The following is a 26,543-nucleotide window of genomic DNA, read 5'->3' as shown; positions in this document are numbered from 1 at the left end:
GGATGAGGCTGCGTGTCTTGGCCGCGGTCTTGGATGTCTTTGTTAGAAGGAGCAAGACGCCTGCAAGCGAGGTTACCCCTCAATGGCTTGAAGGAGGGAGTTCGGAGTGTGGTTCAAGATCAATTGCCGGTTGCAGGAAGTAGCTTTGGCAAGTCCTGAAGTTGCTCGCAGCGCTCGCAGAGGGATGCGGCTGATGATACAACGCACTGTTGAGAGGGGCCATCAAGACATAAGCGATCATGCAGTGCACCGGAGTTCCCAACTGGACGGTCTCCACGTGATGGAATCCTCCTGCTGCTTCATCCTCACTACTGTCCGTTGCGACCCACAGTCCACGCGACTGCCAAGGTAGTCAAGAAGAGGAGAAGTGAAGATGACAGTTCGTGATTCATACAGACAGTTAGCTATGGAATATTCTCTCACACGACACACACTTCTCTCGGCATATCGATACATTTGGAATGGACATTATTCAACCGATGCCATGGCGCCGTGGACACCGGAATCTCGCTTGCCTTCTCTCCTTCATCACGCCCGGCTGAAAGTACAGGCAGAATGGGACTGGCTGCGGCTCCAAGCCTACAGCTCGCTGCTTTGTTGAGGAGAAGGCTCTGCAGTCGACAGGAGATCTGGATCGCTCTCGGCCGGACGGAGTGAAGACCACGACGACGGAGGCAGATCCGTAATGGCCATCTGCTCTTCAAATTGCGAAGCATGTTCCACGTCATGGTTATCTGTCGAGGCTGGCGGCGGTGCTTCCGGCTTACTTCCTTCTACCAGCGTACCGGCCGGCGTCTCCTTCGCAGAGTCTTCAGCAATGGTTCTTGAGGAGGTAGTGCTCTCGTCCCGCTGTGGTCCACACGTCTGGTTGAGGTACGGCTTCCTAATGATGATCGGCACTCCATAGTGAGACTGAGCATAATCCAGCAACATGTTCTTGGCCATGTCTTTAGTGAGCGTAGCGTTCGGGTCCTCTCTGTGCTCAAACGCAAACTTGTCCTCGATCCACGCCGGGATTTTCTGCAATGTGTCCTCAGGCTGGCCGCCATCAGCCGAATTCTCTGATAGTACATCACCGATCAATGTCATCAAATCGACATGTCCATCTCCGGCTGACTTGTGACTCTCCTCATGGTCGCTCTCGTTCATGACGGTCGACTTGGTCGCACGGTGCTTCTTCTTGCCCTTTGAGCGCTGGTTGTTATTCTGAATGCTCTTGAGAGCCTTTCGAGGTGGACCACGAGCTGGAATGCTTTCATCGACTTCGGCATCATCGTCCGAGTACACTTCGACGGGAGACTGTGCACGCTTGCGCTTCTGTGAAGGTCGGGGCCGATCATCCTCATCATCCGCTGGAGTCGGTAAGATAGCTTTGTGCTTGTACCCATCGATGCAATAGTCCTGGGGGTGGCACTTCGTATTGTACAGCACAGGCTTCCTCGCCTCAGCTCTGGATGAATACCTTACAGCATTCGGATCTGGCGTCCGAGGAGTGAGTGCGACTCGCTGGCGCGGGCGGCGTACCTGTTCATCATCGGATGACGATGATTCTTCCTCCTCTTCGTCCGTTTCGCCGGGCAAGGAGAGATCGCTCTCTTCATCGTCATCGTCATCGCGGGCGAGTGCGGATCCAGACCTCTCTCGGACAGCCTTGGAGTTGGGTCGTGTGACAACGTCCTGGGTGGGTCAGCACAAGGTGAAGTGGGTGAAAGCCATCCTGTTGCTTGCACTGACCATAGGGTGATACTTCATGTTATAGCTGACGTCTGATCGACCGTGTCTGCTTCCGCGTGTGAGATGTTTCTCGCCACCAGCATCGCTCTGTGGCGTCTCGATAGTAGACGCTGGCGTTGCCGCAGGAGGCAGCATGTTCTTCTGTGGGTTCAGGCCACGAAGTGGACCGCGAAGCCGTGGTTCCTCTTCATCGGAGGAGATCTCGACGGTGATTTGTGATGGCTTGAGTGCTTTCGAGCGAGCCATGGTGATGGTTGTGGGCAGTGAGACGGAAACGACGGAGAGGAAGTGAAGTGGACAGGCTGGCCGGTAGAGATGTCGCCGGCGAGTGTGTCGGTGTCGGTGAAGTGTAGAAGTGATGGAGGAATGTCGTTGATGTTGCCGATGAGAAGTGACATTGTGCGCGTGAAGTGAAGTGAAGTGAAGTGAGGTTCAAACAAAGTTCCAGGCGGACGTGTGTTGAGCGTGTTCAGACAGAGGCAGGAAGGAAAGTGCTCCGCGTTGCAGTCGCAGTGCCCAGCCGGCCCCGAGCAGCGAGGTTTCACTGTCTTGCACCTGCTCATGAACCGTCTGGAACTCCTCTTGCTGACTTACCGACGCCGCTGTGATGTCCCACGAACGTAGGGTACTGCTCCAAATCACGCCGTGACGGGTGAACCGCCGCGACATCAGTGAAAGACGGCTACAATCAAAAGCAAGCTTCATTCCCCTCCGTTACGTAGACTAGTAGCTGGACCCAAGATATGAAAGACATTCACTGACCCATAGCCCCGTCCTTTTCAACCGCTGTACCGTTCCATCCAATCAACCTGTCCTTACTCGCATCGCTTTTCCACATGCTCAACCCCTCGCTTGCGTGCTGTTCACTGTTCAATCATAAACACCCAAGACTCCTCGCTGAAATCCCAATCAAAGAAAAACACAATGGCTGCCGCTCGAACGCACTGTCTTACGCTTGCCCGCAAAATCCAAAACCGCAAAAAGACCGAATCGATTCATCAAAGCCGCACAACAGGAGATCCCAGCCTCGCATTCCGCATCGCAGAGAACTTTCCAAAAGACGGCAGACTGGTGATATTGAACTCCTCCCCATCCGAGCCTTCCGAGTCCGAGTCCACTTCCAGATCGTCCACTTCGAGCTGCACCTCGTCGTTCGCAAAGCGGGCAGAGATCAGAGCCGGTTCCGGTGCCAGAGTAGGTGCAGGTGCAGTTTGATTCCCCGAACTCGCCTCAACAATCCTCTTCACCGCCAGATCATTTGCCCTCTTCTGCTCCTCCACCTCTTCCTCCACCCTCCTCCGTTCCTCGCTCCGACGTCGCCTCTCAGCCGACTTCTTCGCCTTCCTTTCCAGCGCGGGAATTTCCTCCTTAGCCATACGCAAAGCTTCGGTGAAGTGATCTCTCGCTTGAGATACCTCCGGCGTACAATCGCCCTCCCTCAACACCTGATGAGCAGCCCGTTCGCACGAAGCCTGTGCCTTCTCCAATCTTCCGTCGACTTGGTCGAAAGCCTGCGTGTCGTTGGTGATGCGACTGAAAGCAGGGAAACCGGACGGTCGACTGGGTCTGTAACCCGTCTTGCCCAAAGGAGTGCTGAGGTCTTCTTCGTCGCTCTTGCTTGATTCACTGCACGTGGACGAGGACCGTGATAGACCGTCGACCTTGGCGCTCATTTTGCCCTTTCGGATCGCATTTCGAGAGCTGCCGATTGCCCGTACCAATGTCTCGAAGCGTTTTTGTGTGTCGCCGTCGTAGTAAACGACAGCAGCGTATTTCGTGCGGAATCGTGAAGGGCCGGACTCGCCAGAGATGATGGAAGCCGTCTTTCGTTTCCGTTGCGATAAGCGTAGGGCGTCTGATTGTGTCAGGTGCCGCAGAGCCGGTCGGATAGGATTCGAAGTGACTGCTGTGTTGTCCTCCACAGCATCTGTAGATCTCCTCGACTTCAAAGACGATGTCTTGGAGGGTGTGCACTTCGCAGTGACGCCAGCATCCGACGGCTTATTGGCAAACAGTATCTCCTCTTGCTTCTCCGCCGCGCCCTTCAATATCTCTTGCAATTCTGCGAGCCATGTCGGCACGGTGTCCAGTAGAGATTGAAAGCAGCTCAGAGCATCGTCCGCCATGTCGGAGTGTCGAGTTGGAATCCAGATCCGCCTCTGGTGCGGTGAAAAGCCGGCGGTCGGTACAAAGCCGGTATAATCTGGCGGTGAGTCGTCTATTGATCGGTAGTCGCAGGTGCAGGCAACATTCGCTATACAGACAGTCCAGAAACAGTCGCAGTAAATCGCAGTAAATCACGAGAACATTAGAAGAGGCAGAGAGGTGATGAAGTGTCAAAGAAGAGAGTAGCAAGGCGGACGGACGGGAAGGGTCTCGGCAGGGCAGACGACGGCACCGGCAGCTCACGATGATGGACAACCAGGCAGACAGCACCGGGCAGCCAATCCCACGACGAGCAGCGAGAGTGCTCGAAGGCGGAAGTCCGGAGGGGCCAAAAGGACGGATCTCAAAGAGTGACGAACGAGCTGTGTATGGTCGGCTCGTTTGACGAATTTGCTGGGGGTTGCTCATCGCTCCATCAATAATCAGCATCAAGGTTCAGCGTTGCGTCTTTCCCCGTGACGAAAGGCGCTGCGGGATTGCGGGTCCCGCTTTTTTTGCTGCTGTGCTACTCTTTTCGCCTTGTGGCATTGTGCTTTTGACAAATACTTGGACTGGGGGAGGAGAGATGATGGGTGTGTCGAATAGATGAGGCTGATGTTTCCGCTTTGTAGTGGTCAAACATGGATATTGACACTCTCTTGCGAGTTGGCGAGGGATTATGCCCATTGTTGGAGATGCAGAATCTTCTTCAAAAGTGACGGGTGATCTGATCAGCCTGAGAGCAATTCCATCACCGAGGCTGAACTAGAACTACAAAAGTACATCGGCACCGCCAGGCGGCATTCGCAGAGGTGTGAGCGCTAAAACGGCCATCTAAGGACAAGCCCTTGCCGTGATCCGAATGCAACCTCTGCGACTTCCAGATCAGGCATGTCAAAAATCCCAAACTACAGTACATCGCAGCGTTGCAGCAGAACCACAATTGCCTACCAAACATCTCTTCCACATCGACGCACAGAACGTCCGCACAGACAGCACTACAGATTTGCAGGATCAAATGATTGGGCACATGCGGCACGAAAATCAAAACCAGCGAATGGGCTTCACAGCCATTGCCTTGCATGCATACAATGCATTAGATCCACGCAAGTGACATGCAGCTGTGGACGGACATGGGTGTTTATTCATGAGACGCATGACAGGATTGATGGCCAACTTCTTTCGCAAGCTGCATTGGGGATCTGCATCTTCTTGATGGGGTGGAGGGGTTTGTGTGTATTACTGCTTCTGGTGGTGGTTGCGCTCTCTGCCAGAATGCGGGAAAGCTATGTTATGCAAGATCTGGTGCTGAGATAGTTCTAGACGTCTCATGCACTGCTGCTACAGCACGGTGCATGAACTGTCGCAGTCGAGTCGATGTGTTGGCATGCAATGCATGCTGGTTATGTTGCATCTATCTCAACTGTCATCTGCGCTCAGCTGCCGACGTTACATTTCCTGCCACCATCTGTACGACGACACGCTCCGTCAACCAGGCGTCCAGGCATTGCACCGTGCCCGTGAACAGCTGCAGTGCACATCGGGCGGTCCGGTCGTCCACGTCCATCTCAATCACCCCCCCGATGGAATGCACATCTCCTCTATGGCCAGCACTCCTGGTGCTCCCATCCACCTGTAGCCTTGTCAAAAGTCCACACATGTCGTCGGTTCGTCGCAGGATCCTTTTGATCGACACTCTCCACGACTTCCGGCTTGATGACCACCACGCGGAAATTCTCTCTTGCGACGGGATCTTCCAAGTCCTCGACCTTCTGTCCCAACTTCAACTTCTGGTCGTCGTAGGATTGATCGACAGGTTTGCCAGGCGGTGGGTTCGCAAACGAGCCTACAGCACAACACACACGTTAGCCTAACGTTTTTTCACATCCTCAATGCTTCAAGTTCTCAATCGCAAGACTCACCCCTCATCCCCGGCGAAATATTCCCAAAACAAGCCGTCACCTCCCTCCCCCACCCCCACCCCTCCCTACCCTCCTCCTTGACAACCCTCATCCTCTCCCCCAACTCACTCTTCACCGTCCTCACCCCACTACTCTCCTCATCGCTCTCAATATCCGGCCCCACAATATACGCCACTCCCTTGATCCTCCACTGCACCATCGTCTCCCCTTTGACCCACCACACCGCCTCACAAGGCCCCCCTCCGCCAGATCCCTGCGTCAACTTCGTACTATCCGCATGTCCCGCCGATGAGTTGAACAGTTCAAACGTCTTCTGCATCCGCACATCCGTCGTGAAAGTCGGCATTTCCGACTCGAAGATTCGCTCGTTCATCGGCGCGGTGTTGTGTTTGTTTTCGGGGAGTTGGGCCCACATGCCGCGGTAGATGCAGAAACGGGCGCGGGGGAGGTAGGGCGTGGGGCTATTGGATTTGTCGGGGGCTTGGTGGAGGGAGGAGAAGACGAATTCGGGGGAGTCCATTTGGGAGATGTGGTCCAAGAACGTCTTCTTCCACGGGGCCTCTTGAGGGACGGAGGGGCTGGATGTTGAGGCCATGGTGCGGAGGTGGAGGTGGTGGGTTAGTTGGCCGAGGCGGAGGGTGGGGCGGAGGGACGCTATGGTTGCTGGTGGTGAGGGAATGCTGGTGTAGACTTGATTGGAGTGTGGATTGTGAAGTGTGAAGTGTGAAGTGTGAAGTGATCTGAACAGGTCGTGGAGATGGGATTGGATTCCTAGATGTGCTTGTAATGGTGAGCTCATGCGTTCCGAATTCGTTTCCAACGATACCGCGTCATCGATGAAGCTCTCCCACGATCGCGCTAGAAGCTGTCCGGATGAACTCTTTTGTGCACCCATCGATGCGCTTGTGAAATAAGCTTATATGCGCCCTTGTTCAAAGAGAAAAGCACATATGAGAGAAACGCATGTATTCCTGAGCTCTGGTTGAAAACGTTTCAAGTATTTCGACTCTCATCTTCAGTTCGAAGCTTTCTCTGCCGACTTGAAGTCCTCAACCCGAAGACAATGACAAGACAACGCCGTCGCTAATGCTCTGTGGCTTCTCATCGCTCCATGCGATCAAGCCAGTGTTCCGCCCATAATGCAACCGTCCGTCCTTTCCTCACCACTCAGTATCCACCACCAATCCGTCCCAGCACGAGCTCATTCACTCCATCCCTGCTCTCACCAACGACACCCGCCACGCCAAGAATGCTCTCCTCAAACCCTCTCAGCGTATCCGCCAACTCGCGCACAGTCTCGTTACTAGTCGATTGTCCACCGCTGATGCCCGATCTCCGCTGCGCCAACTGCTGAGCCTGTGACACCGCTGACATCTCAATCACACGCATGTGACTCTCAATCTCGGCGAGACTGCTGGCGTACATGTTCATGATGCCTTGTAGTTCCGAAGCTTTGGGGACGAAGTAGTTATTAACGAGATCTGTGTCGTATTGGTTCGAGTCTTCGCCCGCGTTGGAGCTTGGTCGCTGTGCGGGGCGTTGTTGAGATCCGTACATGCTGCCGTATCCGCCGGAGTTCATGCCGTTGTACTGAAAGCCTTGTGGGAGGGAGAGATTGGTGATGATGCGCTGGCAGCGTTCGAGGTCTTTGACGTCTTTGTCGGCGTTCTTGCGCTGGGCTTCAACACCTTGCGCATCAGATGACAAAGCTTGCTCGACATCCTCAGCTTTGTCGCGGATGAAGTCGACGTCGGGAGCGATGGAGTTGACATTGTCTTCATGTGCTGGGAGGAAAGCTTCGAGCTCTTTCGCGAATTGCTCCTGACGTTGAATCATCTTGTCGATGGCTTCCATCTCCGACTTCACTTCATCGATGCAGTCTTCGAAGCGGGTGGTCGGGCGAAGGTCGTTGAGAGAAACTTTGACAGCGCCGACCGTGTTGGAAGGGGCGCCGTTAGCTTGTCCCATGCTGAGCCTGCCGAAAGGTTGTGATTGGTTGAGGTTGTTGTGTTGTGCGGCGCCAAGGAGTGATGGTGCTTGTTGTGAGGCATTCATATTGCCGAAGATGCTGCTGGCGGCGGTCGGTGCTTGAGTGGTGGTCGGCTGCTTTGCAAACATGTTGATCGCTGAAGACTGCTGCGCTGTAGCTCCGAGACCTCCCAAACCGCCAAAAACACTGTTGGAAGATGTGTTGCCGAAGGGATTGCTTGCTGGTTTTGCTTGGTTCTGTGTAGTCGAGCTGCCGAACATGCTGCTGATGGGCTGTTGTTGAGTCGAGGATTGGCCGCCTAAGCTCGCGAATGGGTTGGTGGCTTGCGCTGGTGCGGCATTGGCCTGTGATTGTTGTTGCTGCTGTGAACTTGGAGGTGTAAGTATGAAGTCCATGGGAGAGCCAAGTGCGATTTCGACGGAGACGCTGGCCGGAACGATCCCAAGATTGAAGTGCTGCGCTGTGCGCTTGATGGCGTTGTGGTTGCCATGGTCGACGACAGGAGGAGCGGAGATGACTGGGATCATCTCAAGATTGAGAGGCTGGGCTGTGCGTCTGACAGCGTTACGGTTGCCAGTGTCGACGGCAGGAGGAAGAGAAGCCGGAGAGGAACCTCCCGCCGGGGTGACAAAGGCTCCCGCGAAGGGAACGCCATTGTTGGCCACGTCGTCTGGCATCACCCCGAAGAGAGGAACCGACTCCAGCTTCTCCTTGTACGCTTTCCGTTGCGCGGCGCGGGCAGGATCGACTGGCGCCGAGGTGGTGGTCGTGGTCATTCCAGGCATTGTTGGGGATGGTTATGTGCTTTGGGAGTGTGATGGGCGGCAGAGGGAAATGGAAGTGATACATACAACATGCTGTTGGTCGCGCCTGTATTTAAGGACAGCGAGTTAGACCGTCCGAAAGCCATGGCGCCTTTCTCTTATATTGTCGAGCTCCTTGGGCTATTGTTGATGTGTTTTTCCCGATTGTCGCCAAAGTTTCGTATTGTTGTTTCTTGATGGAGCTGAAGTGAAGTCGCAACTTTTGATGAGAAGACGCGGCTGAACGTGTCGAGCTCGGAAGCTTGGCGAGAAAGGGAAGGCCCGCTCCGTAGCTCCCGTCCTCTCGGAGACTAGGATCCTGCGGCAAACGGCAGTCGTCTAACTTCTGACGCATTAATAACTGACGAAGGTGGCCACCACGACGTGAACATTGAACTGGAGAAGGACTCAGTCAATTCACCTCAACGGAGCGTCACTTGTCAAGACCTCGGTAGCCTTCCTAGACGCTACCATTACCTTACTCTCTGCCGGTCAACCACACTCGATTCCTTACGCCGAGTGTCAACATGATCTGTGCTTGCTAACAAGACGTTTCATCCCACCTGCCATCAAAAAAACCATCCACCCTAACGGACAGCACGCCACCGATCATCCGCAAGAAAACAGCCCACCATGGTCAGCACAACTCCATCCGAGCCATCTCCCCAAGCCCGCATCCGCGACAACCAACGTCGATCCCGCGCCCGCCGGAAGGAATACCTCCAGGAACTCGAAACCAAATACCGAACTTGCGAACAAATCGGCGCCTCTGCATCCACAGAAATCCAAGCCGCGGCCAGGAAAGTCGCCGATGAAAACCGACGGCTGCGAGTCCTTCTCCAATCACATGGCATATCGGATCCGGATCTCTCTCGGGTGCAAGTTCAGGACTATACAGATACGCCGGTTTCTGACGATGCGAGGACGCTGGGAGCTATGCTATCAACGCGGAGGGCTTGTGGAGATGCCGATTTGAGGCAATGCAGTGCTCCTCCTGCCTCTTCGCGCTTGCCAATGCCCATTTCACCCATTTCACCCTCCGACTCCATGCGTGGTCTCGCACCTTATCCGGAAACCACGCCCCAACAAACACACCTGTATCCTCCGACTGTCAATCCATCATGTGGCTCTACCTGCGGCCAATCAACCTCCACCACTCCTCTGCAAACATCCCTCTCCCCACTTCCACAATTCCACATCCAACCCGATCCGGAGTCTTACTACCTGCCTCCCAACGATAGCCAGCATCTTCTCAATCCGCAAGATCAATATCAACAAGATCAGCAACAGAACGGATCCTCCTGCTACGCCGTCGCGAACATGATCCGCAGTATCAACCCACATATAGGTGGCGAGCTGGAAGCAGAACTGGGCTGCGCAGATGGGAGGGAATGTAATGTGTCGGACTTGAGGGCGTTTGAGGTGTTGGATCGGGTTTCGGGGGCATGAGGACCAGGGATGACGAGGAAATGAAGGGAGGACGGATGTACAAGAACGATGCTTTTATGATGGGAACAGGCGCAGGCGCAAGAACATAGGAAGGAGAATGTGATGGTTTTGAGACTTCAACACGGAACACGCGAGGTTCAAAGAGCAGGACATAATTACCATGACAGCAGAGTTTACAGAACAGGATATAATCACCACGACAGACAACAAAATTTCAACAAAATGAGCTCTTTGCCTCCGCTATCAATCTGAATATCCTCTCATTCAAACAAGCCCTTCACCCTCCCATCAACAGCGACCAGCTCTTGTCCAGTTTTCAATACCTCCGCTTTATCACCCTCCTCCAACACCCCAACGAGCAGCCCCACCGTCTCCTTCAACCCCTCCCTCACCCCCTCCTTCCCCTCCTTCCCATAAGATCTAACCCAACACCCCACCACGGCCTTGATCACCTCACCTTTATACCCTCCAATCCTCGGCCACCCATTCCGAATCACAGCTTGTAGCGTCGCATTCGCATTCACCAGGACTTCAGGTGTGGCAGGAGACGTCGGGTGGGTGAGTGTTGAAGTGAGCAGAGGGAGGATGTATTGCATATGCTTTACGGAAGCGAGACCTAAAGCGGAGAGGTAGAGGGGGAGGTGGGTGTAAATCAGGATCAGAAAGGGTGGAGGGAGGGCGGAAGGGGAGTGAGCGAGAGGGGTGATGAATGCTGAGCGGAGGATCTTGTCGAGGAAGTTCGTTCGCGGCAAAGGTGGGAGGATGGTTGTTGTGCTTTGTGGTTGTGGATCGGGAAAGCGAACGTATGCGAGTGTGAGCAGGGCGCGGTATGTCGCTTGTAGAAGGGGAATGGCTTCGTCGATGGGCGTGAGGGGTGGAGTGAAAGTGAGACAGGGGAGGAGGGCGTCTTCGAAGACTTCGCCGAGACCGGTGCGAGAGAGGAGAGGGGGTGGAGTACTCTTCAGGAGGCAGTCGAGGAGTGAGGCGCCGATGGTTTTGTATTGAGGTTGGTGGTCGTCGATGAGGGTTAAGATTGGAGGGATGACGAGCGGCCAGACTTCGGCTATGATTTTTGAGTCCAGTCTGTTTACGACCCAGCGCAGGATGTCTAGCGAGAAGGCACCTTTCGTGCCTTTCCATGGCTTCGTCAATGTCTCGTCCTCCGTTTGCAGCGATAACTTCTGAGGTAGTGCCGCCGTTGTGACTTTCCTTCCCGCTTCGGTAACACTAGACGGACTGGCCTTGATGAACAGAGGGCGGATCGTCAGCTTGAGGAAGTGGCGGATCAGATTGGAGGAGAGCTCACCATTGGATCGGTGGAGTTTGACCTCTTCAATCGCTTGTTGAGGGTCGGTGACGGTCCGGTTGCGCAATTGCCAGGCCATGACTACGTCGAGAGCGTCTTTCATCCAGGGGCCGGGAGGTGCGCCGATGGCTTTGGCGAGGGCCTTGCCGTCGAGGAGAGGCTTGATGGAGATCACATCGAGGAGGGAGAGGGAGGCGACTTGTTCGATGAATGTGGTGTATTTGCGTTCGATGGCTGGGCAAAAGCGTCAGTGGTTGGTCTGTAGGCTAAACAGATCTGGTATAACTCACCCTCGACCTGAACTTGATTGTTGGCAATCTCCACAAGCATTGCGTAGACGACCTGACTCCTCCAAGTGGCTCCCCATCTACGAATGGCCATGCCTATGACATCGCGAGCTGTCGCATCTTCACCGTCAAAGCTCTTGTCCGGTCTTCGCTTTCTGTCGTAAAGCTTGTCGACAAGACCTGAAATCTCGGGTTCGTTTCGAACGGAGGCGTGAATGACATCCGATACTCTATTCGTAGCCTTGATGCCCTCCTTCACCACAGTGACGGCCACGGGAGGCGGCGGCTTCCGATTTGGATCTGTTTGGACAGGGTTCGGAGCATCGCGATATGGGACCATCGCTGCAAGTTGCCATGCAAAGTATTGCTCCTCCTTATCGCGTGCAAGATTGTCTGCGATGGTGCCACCGTTGTTCAAGACATCGCTCAGAGCATCGATGACAATCTGCCAGCCGTCGACGTCGGGTGAGTAATGGTCCACATCCGCCACGGCTGGGTCTGAGAAGATCGTTTCGTACAGATCGAGATCGAAGACAAGTCGCAGCGCTTCATGTGGATCTGGTCCTGTGAGCGCTTTCTCCAACTCAACACCCACACGCTCTCTGCTGATCTTCCTCCGCAATGCTTCTTTGATATCTGGATTCCGCGCTGCCTCCAGCACTTCTGCCTCGATTGTGTAGCCAAGCCTCGAAGCAAACCGTATCAGACGCAACACTCGCAACGGATCGTCTTTGAAAGTCTGGTATGGTTCGAGAGGAGTGCAGATCACTTTTCTCGCCATGTCTTTGTGACCGCGGCGTGTGAAATCTTCTGTCTCCTTGGTGTTGAGGTTGTAAAACATGGCATTGACTGTAGCGTCACGACGTAGGGCATCTTCTTCGGGCGTGCCAAATTCCATCTCGGGATTGCGGCTGTCATCGGTATACGTTTCCTTGCGAAGATTCACCAAGTCGATGTCAAGACCTAGGATCCTCATGGTCGTGGTCTCAAGATGCTTCGACTTCTCCGGGTTTGCTTCGATCTTGTGCAGGCCGCCAACTGTCTTGGACTTGTCGGTAGTTCCAGCTTTCAAGCTCTGTTTGTCATTGGCAGCAAGAGACTCCAGACCGTACTTTTCGAGGTTGCCCGGAATCTCAAGGTACTGCTTCATCCTGAGGCCGAATTGAAAGCCGGTCATCTTGTTGATCGCCACATCGATGTCGTGGCTCGGTACGCCCAAAAGCTTGTCGCGGACCCATCCTCCAGTGTAGCGAAGGACGATTTTCTCATTGGCGAGCTCTGCTGGAAGCTCAACGTGGCTCTCCGTTTGAGGTGTTGAGGGATGCTCATCGATATGATGAGAGACATCGAGGAGAAGTCGAGTCAGAGTCTGCTCAACAGGCGTGAGCTCAAGCGTGTTTGATGATGGTGCATCGTCCTCGACTTCCTGGACCAACATGGGAGCCATTCTGGAAAAGTGCCTTTGCTCGGAAGGAGAGTCGAATCTACGCCTTTTCGATGGTCTGGGTGATGCTGAGGCTGAGCGAGCCGGAGACATGCAAAAAGGAGCCTCGCATCTGAAGTGGTTGCTAAGAGTGCGAACGGGAAGCCCGCGGGTTGATGAATTGTTGGTGATGAAGTGAGTCAGTCGTCGATTGACAGGACGCATTCACTTGAAGGTCTCCCTTTTACGATAGAATATGACGTGTGGTCATTCCAGTGCCGTGTGTGAATGCCGGTGGGTTCTGATCGAGAATGAGGGCGATAGAAGAAAAGTGTTGATTCAATAATGTTTCTTTAACTTTTGTGGAAGCTGTATAGAAAAGGTACCTTGGTCGGGTATTCTTCGGCGAAGCATCTGGCAGCTGTTGTTCGACCTCGTGTCAAGCACGAGAAAGTCAACCAGGAAAGTCCGAAAGTCTATGGCCGTCCACCTCGTTAGACCTCACTCCACCCTCCGCGCCCATTCGATCGTACTTCGCCGCTCCTTTACCACGACTGCATCGACCTCTGACCCCATGGTCCACACTCCGCACGTCGCTACATATCACCGAGTCCGCTCATGCCACCGACGGATGACCCGCTGGACTCCGACTCCGATGCGGGCATAACAGTCGAGAAGAGACGCTTCGGCAGGTCTGCCCTCTCCGCCATATCGACCGCTCTCCCATACCGCCGCTCCAATGCCAACCTCTCCAATCTCTTCGCCTCCACCTCTTCCCTCCCGACGCTGGCGAATCCTGGATCACCTGGAGGCTCGCGTGGAGGTACTCCTACTACAGCCCCTCTCAATGGCGCATTCTCTCCACCGCGGATTTCGGCCGTGAGATCGCCGTCGCCCTCTCTGACAGGTCCCTCAACTACGAGCGACACACGAGATCTGATCCTTCGAGCCTTCTCACCACATGTGTCTGTGCTGGCTTCACCAGATACGGAAGAGCTCATACGGCATAAAGGTATATCAGGAGGACTGTTGGAGTTGCTACGACCGTTTGGAGAACATATATCAGGAAAGGTTACAATACGGGACAGCTCGGGAGTAAGCAAGTCATGGGAGGACTACTCGGTCCGTTTTGTTGCGGTCAAGGATGGATTGGAGAGTCCCCGGAGTGCAGACCGGAGTAGTGCAGACTCGGCAACATTACAACAAGGATCTGAAAAGACGCCGTCTCTGTTGGAGTTCAAGCCGGCAAGGTTACGGACTGGAGGAGATGTGCCACAGGTCGAGCAGCTCGTGGAGCGGCACCTCACCTTTTCCGAAGAGCAGTCAGCACCCGCTGGAACGGACTATCTCACAGCAAATGACGAAGCAGCGTTGCCGGATCCGCGAGCCACCTCTCCATTCTACTCATTATACCTTCGTCGAATCTTTTCCGGCATCCCGATGGTGCCATCCGAATCAATATCGCATCCCGTAGCCTCGGTCATAGCGATTTCTTCTCGCTCACCAGCTCCCATAGAGGAGCTCCGAAGTCTTTACGATTCCTCCAACACTGGCGAGCACCGGTTGCCGCAATGGGTACACAATGAGTTCTTACGATACTACGTTCTCATCCACGACGAAGATTACGACGACATTACAAAGTCCATGTCTCTGTACGATCAAATGAAACGACATTTCGGCCTGCATTGCCACCTGCTCCGACTCCGCAGCACTCAATGCGTACCGTCTGATGACGACAGCTCCCGATTACCACCTTGTGAATGGAACGCTGCCGCAGAAGAACTCGCCGAGATCAGCCGCCGCGAAACCACCGACGATGAGGACGATCCGACACCATATATATTCGAGTCCGACGCCACAGCCGTCCGCACCTTTGTCCGCGAAATGGTCACGCAATCCATCATACCCTCAATGGAGCGTGCCTCCGCGACCTGGAACGATCAAGTCGCATCCCGCCGGCGAGGCATCTCCGGCCGCTTCATGTCCCTCTCAAAACGCTTCACAACTTTCGGAGGCCGCGCTGCTTCCGGTCCCAGTCTCGGCGGTGCAGGCTCCAACTTCGACGCCCAGCAAGGCTTCTATCGCCCCGATTCTGCCGAAGCCATCATGCGCAAGTTAGCGGACTACTGCATGATGCTGCGAGACTTCCGCCTCGCACATGGCGTCTACGAGATCCTCTGCCAGGACTTCAAAAATGACAAAGCTTGGCGGCACTATGCAGGTGCGAACGAGATGGCTGCTGTCAGTCTGCTGCTTTCCACACCCGCAAATAGCAAGATCCGCATCGAAGGTATCGACCAGTACCTGGAGACGGCGTACTACTCATACATCACCCGCGTCACGATGCCCTATCATGCTCTTCGAACGCTTCTTCTAGGGGTGGAGCTACTCAAGATGCGAGATGGTAATGCCCTTGACGACGCCGCGAGGTGGTGTGCGAAAGTTCTCGAAGATCGCCTGGTCGGTCCGGTCGGCTACTCTCTGATCATGGAACGAATCGCAAATTGCTATTCAGCCAAGACGACTGGGCTCGTGACGACTGGAGACGGTCGAAGAAGAAAGTCAGCATTCTGGTGGATGCTAGCAGCGGAGTCATGGATGAAAGGCGAAAAGACACGCCAAGCGGAGAAATGCCTGGGCGAGGCATTGAGGTTGTACGAAAGTCAGGATAAGAGCAGGGAGGACGATGCGAAGGTCGAAGGCGTGCTGCGATTCGATGCGATGGACAGCTTTCTGCTGGCGCTGAGAGAGTCAATCGAGAGAAATCGTGGGGGTGTACATCACATCGATGGGGAGGATCTCTTGTCCGGCGACCCTGAGGTCGAGGCACAGGATGTGGAGAGCGAGCAACTGGGACAGGTGCAAGATCTTAGCAGCGCTGCCAGGGCGCACAGGAGAAGTATAAGCGGGTCGGCTTCATCGGCGTCTGCGATGGGATTCGATCCTCTGGGCGCCATGTCTAGCGCGCATGAGGGGCAGACTACGTTGAGTCCGGTTAGGGAAAGGGAGAGGAGAGATGACGGTTTCGAATGAACAGATTAGGGCGGCAATTTTGCATTTAGCGATGGCGTGTGGTGTTGGATACGAAATGAATATGATAATCCATCGGTCGTGGGTGGACTTGAGGGAGTACATTGCTGCTCCGCCTTGTTGCATGCCGCATGCTCGTATACGTATATATGATTGTTTGGAGCCGCCACGCAGACGACTCAGCACGATCATGCCTGTCTTAATGCCTTGCGGCAATGTCCCCGGAGACATGTCGGTGCAGACAAGGGAGGGTACTACATCCCACGCCGTGGCGTTGTCGGCAAGCGCTGGACGCCTTGGACCACTGCGCCTCACTCATTCGTTCGCATGCAGTCGAGAGGCGTGATGTCCTTGTTGCTGTTCTTCTACCCATCGTTTGCGGTATATTCATCATGTCTCTCCATGTGCATATATCAGCATGACAAGGTGATGTTGTCGTCGAGCTACCTTATTCTTACCGCCTTCCCCCTCGGCTGGCCATTCCGAATCCGTCTATCCAGATTTTCACACTCACCTCACGCCCCGCTAGGACAGGCCGCTAATCACAACTCTATGCGTGCCATGCGGTGACCATCAATGTGCTAGTGTGGGTAGGGGGTCCTGGTGTGGTTTCTTTCTTTCTTCCTTTCCATTGTCTTCACATCCTCATATCCTTATACCATCCAGCATTTCTGGCGACAACAGCGTGATCGATTCAGCGAGCCGTGGAATAGATCCTTCACGGAAGCAGATTGACAGAGTGCAGAGATTCAAGAGCCGGGAACATTGTAGACCCTGGGCTTGTCTGAAGCTTCTCTCACTTGGGAAGCACTCTTGGAGACCATTGAGTGACAGAACCACACGCAAATCACCACCTACCATGACCGAACGCCGCCCCATACAGACACCGCGAAACCGCAGCGACACTTCCAACCCTCATTCACTGTCCCGCAGCTTCGGTGCAAGTCGCGCGTCCAATGCTGGCCAGAGCTACATAGCAAGCATTGCCGAAGAATCTGTCCGACGAGACCTCGAAGATGAAGACGACGCCCTCGAGGACGACAATTCGCAAGAAGTGGGACTTCACCGGACACCAAGCGGCGACTTGGTCTCCACGACCTACGGCTCTCACTCAATGATCGGACACTTTCGCCGGCCTTCATACATTGGAACGACAGGGCGGCCATTCCTCGGCGCTCAGATGCCGGAAGCAGTGATACCTGTCGAGCAGGATTGGGAGGCGGCATTGAGTGAGGAGAGGAGTTTGCTGAGAGACAACAACATCATTCCACCAAAACATCCACGGAGGACAGAAAGTGGTGCGGAAGAGGAAGGCGGGCTGAGGAGGGTTCTGAGTATGTCAGGCTTCAGTTCGAGGAAGAAGAGCGTGGCTACAGCGGAGATTGCAGAAGACGAAAACGGACGAGCGAACGAGACAACAGGGCTACTGGGCGCGGAGGTGACTGGAAGAGATCCCTCGGCGCCCTATGGCGGAGAGGATGACCCGGCGAATATTGCGAAGAAATGGGAAGAGGCAGTCCAGAATGGCCAGATCCAGACGACGTGGCAGCGGGAGACCAAAGTGCTCGTTCGATACGCTGCACCTCTGATCTTGACATTCGTCTTGCAGACTTCCTTGACCCTGGTCTCGGTATTCACTGTCGGACATCTCGGAAAGATCGAACTTGGCGCAGTCTCGTTGGGCTCGATGACTGCCAACATCACTGGCTATTCCGTCTATCACGGCCTCTCAACCTCCCTCGACACCCTCTGCGCCCAAGCCTACGGCAGCGGCAAGAAGAAGCTTGTCGGCCTGCAACTCCAACGCATGATCTACTTCCTCTGGACCATCACGGTCCCGATCGCCGTAGTCTGGCTCTCCGCTACGCAGATCCTGTCCGCCATCATCCCCGAAAAGGAGACCGCCGTGCTCGCCGGCCAATACCTCAAAGTCCTCATTATCGGCGCTCCGGGCTACGCCTGCTTTGAAGCCGGCAAACGATATGTGCAAGCTCAAGGCCGTTTCGAGGCTACGCTGTACGTCCTGCTTTTCGCCGCACCGCTTAATGTCTTCCTGCATTGGCTCCTGGTCTGGCACCTGAAATGGGGCTTCATTGGCTGTCCCATTGCGGTCGTGACCACGGAGACTCTCATGCCAATTCTGCTGTTCCTATACGTTCGCTTCGTCGGAGGGATGGAGTGCTGGCCTGGCTTCACAAAGAAAGCGTTCACGAACTGGGGCCCAATGATCCGCCTCGCCATCCCAGGTCTCATCATGGCCCTCGCCGAATTCCTCGCATTCGAAATTCTCACTCTGGCATCCGCCCGAATCTCCGCGACGCACTTGGCCGCCAACACTGTTTTGCAATCGCTTTCCGTGCTAACATATCAACTTCCCTTTCCTCTCTCCATCGCAGTCTCCACCCGTGTTGCGAATCTCATCGGTGCGGGTCTGCCCGCCGCCGCACAGGTCACCACCAACGTCGCTTTCGCCATTGGCACAATCTTGGGCGTGTTCAACATGATTGCGCTGTCGCTCCTACGACACAAGATTCCCTGGCTGTTCAGCTCGGAAGCGGACGTCGTGGCTTTAGCAGCGGCTTGTCTGCCTGTCAACGCTGCGTTCCAGCTCTTTGACAGTCTGGCGGCGCAGTGCAACGGTATCCTGAGAGGATTGGGCAAGCAGGAGATCGGAGGGTACATCAATCTGTTCGCATACTATGCGGTAAGTGACTTCTCGTTGACGCTGTCTTGTGATCTGAGTACTGATACTTTACAGATCGCTCTGCCAATCTCCTTCGCTATGGGCTTCGCTCTGCATTACGACCTCCTTGGCCTGTGGGCTGGTCCCGCTATTGGTCTGGCTATCGTTTCGTTGTTTGAAGGCGCTTATATCTGGAAGACGTCGTTCGAGAATGCATCGGAAGAAGCGGCGAGGAGAAATGCAGCGGATTGATGGGACGGACAGGGTACGTCTCCCAAGTTTCGCAACAAACGTATGCAAATCTTCCAAATTCCGCTTCAAGGCTTGTCCATCGCGACCGAGATATCCCGTTGCACATCGCACTTCAAAGCACGCATACTCCCTTCCAGTTCCCTCGACAACACGCCTCGCCCAGTCACGGACCGCTGGCTCAGCCCGTCTCTCAGTCTCTCTTCTTCCCAACTATTCCTCCCCTTCTAAACCCTACCGAACAGACCACAGCGACAATCGACGTGCCAGCGAACACCGTCCAGAACACCGCTCGGAACCCCGTCATCAAAGCCTCCCTTTTCTCTGCCAAAGAGAGTTCAGTCCCTGACGCCTGAGTTTGCCGATCAGAGACGCTCGCGGCAATGGCGGCCGTTACGGCAAGACCACAAGCGTTTCCCAGTTGCGTGACTTCCGCGAAAACGCCACCTGCGAGGGATTGAAATGAGCCCGGAAAGGCGTCGGCTATGATCAGATTCGAGACGGTGAAGAGGACTGCAACTCTGGTCAATACGCATCTCTCTCGAATACGATGACGCATCACGTACCGTCTGTATTCACGGGCGCAAGCAACAATGCCCAAAACGGCCTGTACCAGTAATTCTCGCCAATCTCGACCGTGGCCATGAGTGGTGGACCGACCATGGTCACAAGCGCGGTGACAACGGCCAGATAGCGAATCTCGACGACGGACACTAGGTATGCGGTTGCGATGTTGCCGACGATACCCGTTACGACTTCCCCGAGGAAGCGAATGGAGGCTTGTAACGCGGTGATGCCTTCGACTTGCTGGAAACTATATTGGGGTCAGCACAAAAGTAGTGGCAGTGTCGATGTCGAGTCATCACACTCACTAAAGCATAGTGAAGTACTCGATGCCTATCAGACTTGCCCAGCAGACGAACACAGCGATGCAAGCGGTGGTGAAGCTCGCCTGTTGCCACAACTTGTTAGGAATCAATGCGGGTCGGTGATGTCTCTCGCAGAACTGCATCCAGAACGGAAATGCTGCCAATAGGCCGATCGAAAGGATCAAGATCGCAATTGACTTCGCGCTGCGGATGCTCTCGTACGAGCTCGCCACCGTTGCCAAGGCGTAGAATAGTAATCCGAGTCCTGCACTCATGACGAAGGCACCGATCCAGTCGATGTCCTCGAGCAGCTGCTGCCTCCACGGCTTGTCTGAATGGCGAGGAACCCTCGGCAAAGCTCCAAACGCTGCGGTCGTCAGGCAGAAACTCACAATGGTCATCATGTAGTATGCCCACCGCCAGCCCACCGTGTCCGTCAGGATGCCGCCCAGGACCAGTCCCACGGCGTAACCCAGCGGCTGACCCATCCCGTTCATCGCAAACGCCTAGGAAGCAAAGCGTACAAGGTCAGCGGATGTCTGAGACAGTCTGGGATGGACGAAGGCCTCGCGTCCGAGACAATCTCAGACCACGCAGGCCTTCTACACCTCGATTCCTTACCGTGTTGCGCCAAGGACCTGATGGAAATGTGTTGGTAATCAGGCTCACCGACGTCGGCATACACATCGCGATCGCCACGCCAGAAAGCGCGCGAAAGGCGATCATCTGCGCGCCCGTCTGCGCAAAGCCGATGGCAAGGGTGAAGAAGGTATACAGGAACCCGCCCGCCAGCCAGACTTGCTTGACGCCAATGGCATCGGCGGCCGCGCCGAAGATGAGCAAGAGGCACCCGGCGGCCAGGGAGTAAACGGCTGCAGGCCAGAGGATCATGGCTTGCGAGAGGCCTAGATCAGAGGCGATGCGAGGAGTCGCGGCGATGAGGATGCCTGAGCCCATTGAATTGAGCACCATCAGGCCGGTCATGGTAGCTACCACCACAACGGATCGAGTACGGGAGAGTGTGCGTGAACTGTGTAGATCCGAAGAGGTGTTGGGCACTGACGAGGTGGGCTCATCGCGAGTCTTCTGGGTCGTAAGAGTGGTCCCATGCACGCCATTATGAAGTTCTTTGATGGGAACTTGCAGCTCGATACTGTCGGGACAGATTAAAGTATCCCGATGAGAGCTGGTGAGTGCTCCAGAAAGCGATATCGGATCGTGTTTCTCACTGAATGCGGTATGCATGATCTGTGCGGGCCTGAGGAGGGAGTCTTGGTAGTATCTCACAGCTTTCTGTCCTTCAATTGAAAATCACATTCGGGCAGAGAGTTTGCGTTAGTCTAAACTTGTGCAAGAGCAAACCTGTCAAAAAAGTTATCTCTAAATCACGTTCTCACCAGTCCTGCACTTTCCAAGGATCCCTACCATACGACCCCTGGCACGGAAAATTAGATCAAGAACTTTACTCTCGAGACGAGCACGTCGGTGGCCGTTGTGGTTGTGCAGCGGGCTTCAAGAGAGACGGAATGTCGGAAAGAGGAACGAGTAGGTCGAGAATGTTTTATTGTTGATGCATTGGTCATATGTGCCATCATCATCAAATTTAAAGAGTGGGTATCATCAAGATCTGTCCTCTTCCTGTTCAAATGTTACAAGCGACGAGCGCCAGAAAATGTACAAGATACACATCAAACCTCCTCCGATTTCTCAGCTCCAGGCTGAGTGACTTCTTCCTCCGCCGGCTCAAAAACTGCCCTTGTTGGCGTTGGCGTCCTTTCCCTAGAGATACCGCCCTCAGGTTTTACATCCAGCAGCCTTGCACTTCCCGCGGAGAACTGCCTGGAATGTCTCGAGCCATACTGTACACTCCTCGCGCGTTCGACTTCTACGATGGTAGAATTGTCGTACTGCTCATCTCCTTCTTCGTCTTCTCCGTCTGAAGTGAGAGGAGTGTCATCGTGAGAGTGAGAGTCGTATGAGTCCATGACGCCGGACTGGGCCGGGTGGACCTCTGTGCCGGATGAGGTGAGGTACTCGGTGACCAGGCCTTCGCGAGACTTCAAGCGCTCGTCACGCTGAACGAGAGTCGGCCTGCGACGGACAGAGCCGCGCACTGTGAGCGCGGGTTCCTCCGCCACCATCGAGGCGACAGCGAGCTCTTCGTCCTCGAACTCCTCATCTGGCGTGGCGCCGATGAGAGCGGGATTACTGCCTGGTGGGCGGGAGTTGCGAGCGAGATATTCCGCGTCTGGGTCTTGGTGAGCTCCAGTACCATCTGCAATGCCGAGCTCTTCAAAGCTAGAGTTAAAGTCTTTGCCGGTTGTCGGTCGGCTGAAAGTGCGACTTGGGACGGACTGGTGGGAAGCGCGTTTCAGGGATCCACTGGCTAGCCAGGAGCCTTCGGAGTCGATCGAAGCGAGAGAGCTGGAGACTTTGGGACCGCGCTGTTGGCTTGTAGGTGTGTCGGTGCGGATGTCGATGGGTTGAGGGGTGAGTCGTCCGCTTCTTCGTTGGGTGGCAGCCGCGGCGGCGGCGACGGTGACATCAGGGGACTGCGTGCGGGAGACCGGTGGGGATATGGGCATTCCGGGGAGGTCTTCGTGGAAGCGAGACATGGTGCGAGCAGGGGTGCCGGAAATGGTGCGAGGTTGAGAGCTAGGTCGGCGGGCGTTGGGATCAATGAGATGCGCCGGAATGGGCTGGTTTCGCATAGATTCGCGAGAAGTGTTGGAAAAGGAGAATTCGGATGAAGAAGATTTGACATCGTTTTGGCCAGTCTTGCGGAAATTGCTGCCGCGGCGGAAGATGGTCGCCCATGTGCTGCCTGTCCGACGCTCTTTGGATGTGTCGGAACTGCGACGTGGTTCGTGCTTGATCGGTGGCGGTTTGGTGAGATCTGACACGCTTTGTATGCTGTAGTACGACGTACTTTGGTAGGACGTGCTCGGCTGGCGAGCAGTGTCTTCGAGCTGGGCTGAGCTCGTGGGCGCCGCGCCTCGGCTGTATACAGGTGACAGAGGTGGTGTGTAGGCCTGTGATAGGCGGACAGCTGTAGCGGTCTGTACCACAGTATCGTCAAACGGTGATTCTGACGGTTCCTGCACGCCAGCTGTGGGTGGAGGGTGGGGTAGTGCAGGAGAGTCCAAATGCTCCTGTGCATCGGAGAAGGGGTCTTCTGTCTCTTTCTCTGTCGCTTCCTTTGCCTGGGATGATGCCTGTGGTCTGTCGCCAATACCCAGTCCAACGGGCTCAGCGTCAGCCATGACAGTGTCACTTCGTAGAGCGGGATGAATGGCAGTTGGCGGATCCGGTGAACGACGAGCTTGGATGAGTTCTGCGGCGCGCACTCTCGCCTCTTCCGCCCGTTTATCGCTCGTTGCATCCCGCGCTCTCTTTTCGCTATCGGCTCGATCGCGTGCGACTCTGTTCCGCAGTTTGCGATCGAGCTTCTCTTGTCGTTCCAGTTCTCGCTTTTGTTTCCGCTTGGCTTCACGCTCCATGATCGCGCGAATGTCACCAGAGCCTAGCCCATCTGCTTCGTCGCCGATGACTCTGTCATTGCGAGTAGAACCGCGTGACACTGGCGCCTTCTCCTTGCCGTTTCGCGATTCGATGGTGAACATGACGCCCGTACCATTGGGCGCAGCCGTACGCGCGACGGAGAACTGTGGCGTGCCCGACAATCGCACCGCAGGTCGTGGGTTGAAGATGTCTAAGGTGCCCACTTCCCACCCTCGCTGTTCTCTCGCGCCTGACATTGAGGAGTGTATCGAGCCCTCAGGAGGCAGGGACACGGTCGAATCCCTCAAATTTGTACTGCGGAACTTTTTACTGTCTCTTCGGAGAGGGCCATCACCTGGTCTCTTCGGTATGGGAATGGGAGAAGATGCCAATTGTCGAATCTCTTCCTCGCGCACTCGCTCTTCCCGCCGCTTCGATCTCCTACTCGACGACTTCCTCATCGGACCACCGTATTCGGATTTGCTTCGTTTCGAGCGCAATGTGTTTGTCCGTTCCGAATGGAGAGTGTTTGGTCTGTGCAGGCTGCCGAGAGCCTCGTCTTGCTGGAGACTCGTCTGCGACGTGGCGTAGGGTCGAAAGTTGTACGGTATCCGCGCTCGCTCCTGATCAACCGGTCTGAGATGTGGGCTTCGATCGAGATGACGTTGACTCGGGAGCGCGGTGATGTCCTCTCTGCTGGTGTAGCCGGGCGCGGGTCCAGGCACGTTCTCCTTGTTCTCAGAGTTCGGACGTTTCTCGAGGTCAACCCACGGTTTCGCAGGCGCTTGTGCTTGTTGTAAAGACCGCCGCTTTTGCTTCTTCTCCTTTTCCGAGGCGACGTATCGAGGTGCGGAAACAGGTGCCGGAGGGGTCGATGGGAGAGCATCTGAAGGTTTGGAGGTACCGTCGTTGGTACCGCGCTCGACGGCGGATTGATTAGGTTCCATTGGTTTCACTTTGTCTTCCTTAGAGTCCACAGCGCGTCGACGTCGTTTGAAGGGCCACATGGCCATGGCAGCGAGGACTCTCGCGACAGCTTACGCGTGAAGAGTTCGATTCGGTCGCATCCCTGTTCTTTGATGCAGGTTCTTCGCAGGGAGGCTGACAGGTGTTCTTGCAGATACGAGGTGGCCGGCGTCGTAGAAGGTAAAAGATGGTCAGAGTTCGATTTTGCGGTGGTGTAGGTTCGCGGAATGGCGCGCAAGGCAATCGAGAACAGCCTTGAACGGTGGCGGCAGCGAATGATTAAGGTACTGTAGTTCTATTGGTAGAGAGGCGAGAAGAAGGGTCGCGACGGCCCATGGGAGGTTGGCTGATCTCACGGGGAACATGGAACTTATGTGAGATTGACCAGTAGCGAGAGACCAATGAGTCGCCCTGGCCTGGGTCGAATGCGAGCGGTCGTACACAACCATGAATTCGATATCGAGTGCACGATGAAGCAAGGTCACACAAAGGTACATCCTCTCGCCGAGAACAGGACAAACGACTATAGCGCTTGAGCCGCGCAGCCTTAGCACTGCCATTTTGAGACTCTACAGCGTCGATCATGCAGACCCGTTTTCCGCCAGGTCTAGACGTCGGATGTGCTTTGTACCTGCACAACTGGGTGCCTGGTCTCGCTTAGTCCCGTACTGCTGCTATATGCATCACAGTGCTTACTGCGGATGCTATGGATCAGCAACGACCACACTCTTCGACAGTCGACAAGCACACCACAGTCTTTTGAGGGAATGGTCGAGACGCTGTTGGCTGCGACAATGCATATAACAACGTCGTCGGTGGCGCCCGCGTGGCTGGTGACCCAGAACCTTGTGGACAGGCGCCATCTACACGAGGTTTCAAGAATACAGCTCCTCCATCGCTATGCGCCTTCGATCGGACGGGCGCCTCTTCAAGTGGGCATTCATTTGCGAGGTGAACGTGGACGCAAAGACGAAGACCTTGTCACTATCGCACCAGTAATAAAGCAGTCGTGTAAACTTGTACGATCACGCCATGCATGGCCTGTTGTGCTCAGATGAAACAATAGCACGAAATAGCGACCATCGCCAATGACTGCTGTGGCAGTGCATGCAATATTGAACACCGTGTGATGAATGCTGTGCTTGTCGTTCGTTGAAGCTCGAAGTGTCGTCGTGCACAGACGCGATTCTTTGGTAATTCAACCTCGTTGACATTATGACGAATTCTCTCGAGAACCTTGACCATGTGTTTGCGCGTTTGACGAAACATGCGAAACGAGCCGATGGAACGGCAGCTCCGTGTCTCGGCTCCCTGGTGTTGTAGTGTTTCCGGCGAACGCGTGGAGCATGGCCGGCAAGGCGAGATCTCCATCATGTGCCGATGTGCTGCTGCTCATCAGTGCCTGTCGGATACGATGAGTCCAGAACCTTACCATTGTTGCATTCCCTCTTCGAGTCTCAACCGGGCGAGCCCTGTGTGGGAAATTGTTCGGGATTCCCTGCTGAGGGTTATGCTTTCCAGACGCAATCACGTTTTGTACTTGCTCTTTTCAAGTTTAACGCGGCCAGCATCCATGCAAGCAGGATTAAGAAAGGACCTGCACAAGGGAAGGACGAAGTGTGCTTCGGCTTTAGCATAAGTGATCGCCGGTTCAGGTCTTTGACTCTTTGGGTGGCTGCCATGTGCTCGGCCACGATCTAATCTGATCGACATCATGTATCACAGACGCTTGTCTGTCTCGAAGGAGTTCCTCGCACAAGCAACCTTGGACTCAATCCGAATGGACGTCTATCCAATGCTTGGGCTGAATTAGAGAGGACGCAAGAGAGAACATTCTCAGTATGGATCAGAAACAGCGGCCTCATTCCGCGCTCCTCCATAGGCGCTGGCTGAGAGATTGGCCGACCTCGATATGCAGCCTAGACTCTGCAGTTCCCGCATATTGTTTCCTTTGCAATGATTGCATTGACAAGATGTATCGAGGGCAGGTGCGATACTGGACGGACAAGCTCGACTGACAAAGGTGGCGACGGCAGGAAGACGGAGATGGATGCTCGCGTGGTTCTTCATGGCTGCGAGTACGCTTGTGGCGGACATCGTATAGCAGGCGACAGCATGAACATGAGAATTGCTTGCATCGCTTGGGAGCTTGCGGCCTTCCAAAAGCATGAACGGCTAGCTTGTGT

The 26,543-nt window shown here is 54.9% G+C and overlaps 9 protein-coding genes across 9 annotated transcripts; 3 read left to right on the top strand and 6 right to left on the bottom strand.

Moving 5' to 3' along the window:
• Positions 1-579: 579 nt before the first annotated feature.
• Positions 580-3,860, bottom strand: MYCGRDRAFT_95893 (uncharacterized protein; the record flags this gene model as incomplete). Its single annotated transcript, XM_003849448.1, has 5 exons — positions 580-1,413; positions 1,525-1,677; positions 1,735-2,036; positions 2,329-2,416; positions 2,745-3,860. 5 exons carry the CDS (start codon positions 3,858-3,860, stop codon positions 580-582), a joined length of 2,493 nt encoding a protein of 830 aa, XP_003849496.1.
• Positions 3,861-5,480: 1,620 nt separating this feature from the next.
• Positions 5,481-6,396, bottom strand: MYCGRDRAFT_47531 (uncharacterized protein; the record flags this gene model as incomplete). Its single annotated transcript, XM_003849447.1, has 2 exons — positions 5,481-5,725; positions 5,802-6,396. 2 exons carry the CDS (start codon positions 6,394-6,396, stop codon positions 5,481-5,483), a joined length of 840 nt encoding a protein of 279 aa, XP_003849495.1.
• Positions 6,397-6,968: 572 nt separating this feature from the next.
• Positions 6,969-8,764, bottom strand: MYCGRDRAFT_110850 (uncharacterized protein; the record flags this gene model as incomplete). Its single annotated transcript, XM_003849446.1, has 2 exons — positions 6,969-8,160; positions 8,643-8,764. 2 exons carry the CDS (start codon positions 8,699-8,701, stop codon positions 6,969-6,971), a joined length of 1,251 nt encoding a protein of 416 aa, XP_003849494.1.
• Positions 8,765-9,227: 463 nt separating this feature from the next.
• Positions 9,228-9,452, top strand: MYCGRDRAFT_47526 (uncharacterized protein; the record flags this gene model as incomplete). Its single annotated transcript, XM_003849574.1, has 1 exon — positions 9,228-9,452. A coding segment is annotated over one exon (225 nt), but the record flags the coding sequence as incomplete, so codon positions are not given.
• Positions 9,453-11,076: 1,624 nt separating this feature from the next.
• Positions 11,077-13,370, bottom strand: MYCGRDRAFT_110849 (uncharacterized protein; the record flags this gene model as incomplete). Its single annotated transcript, XM_003849445.1, has 3 exons — positions 11,077-11,284; positions 11,350-11,583; positions 11,640-13,370. 3 exons carry the CDS (start codon positions 13,282-13,284, stop codon positions 11,271-11,273), a joined length of 1,893 nt encoding a protein of 630 aa, XP_003849493.1.
• Positions 13,371-13,974: 604 nt separating this feature from the next.
• MYCGRDRAFT_11243 (uncharacterized protein) lies at positions 13,975-15,717 on the top strand (the record flags this gene model as incomplete). The annotated part of the gene is made up of 2 exons (XM_003849575.1): positions 13,975-14,239; positions 14,327-15,717. Coding segments are annotated over 2 exons (1,656 nt in total), but the record flags the coding sequence as incomplete, so codon positions are not given.
• Positions 15,718-16,768: 1,051 nt separating this feature from the next.
• Positions 16,769-19,027, top strand: MYCGRDRAFT_75806 (uncharacterized protein; the record flags this gene model as incomplete). The annotated part of the gene is made up of 2 exons (XM_003849576.1): positions 16,769-18,793; positions 18,848-19,027. 2 exons carry the CDS (start codon positions 16,949-16,951, stop codon positions 19,022-19,024), a joined length of 2,022 nt encoding a protein of 673 aa, XP_003849624.1.
• Positions 19,028-19,214: 187 nt separating this feature from the next.
• Positions 19,215-21,135, bottom strand: MYCGRDRAFT_219764 (putative major facilitator superfamily transporter; the record flags this gene model as incomplete). Its single annotated transcript, XM_003849444.1, has 4 exons — positions 19,215-19,534; positions 19,588-19,835; positions 19,894-20,396; positions 20,512-21,135. The coding sequence occupies 4 exons, from the start codon at positions 21,133-21,135 to the stop codon at positions 19,215-19,217; spliced, it is 1,695 nt and encodes a 564-aa protein (XP_003849492.1).
• A 443-nt stretch (positions 21,136-21,578) lies between these two features.
• On the bottom strand, positions 21,579-24,404 carry MYCGRDRAFT_95885 (uncharacterized protein; the record flags this gene model as incomplete). Its single annotated transcript, XM_003849443.1, has 1 exon — positions 21,579-24,404. One exon carries the CDS (start codon positions 24,402-24,404, stop codon positions 21,579-21,581), a length of 2,826 nt encoding a protein of 941 aa, XP_003849491.1.
• Positions 24,405-26,543: the final 2,139 nt, after the last annotated feature.

The sequence above is a fragment of the Zymoseptoria tritici genome, chromosome 9 (assembly GCF_000219625.1).
Source record: "Zymoseptoria tritici IPO323 chromosome 9, whole genome shotgun sequence".
Taxonomy (NCBI): domain Eukaryota; kingdom Fungi; phylum Ascomycota; class Dothideomycetes; order Mycosphaerellales; family Mycosphaerellaceae; genus Zymoseptoria; species Zymoseptoria tritici.
The sequence above is the reverse complement of the archived record's forward strand: the minus strand, read 5'-3'. Positions and strand labels throughout refer to the sequence as shown.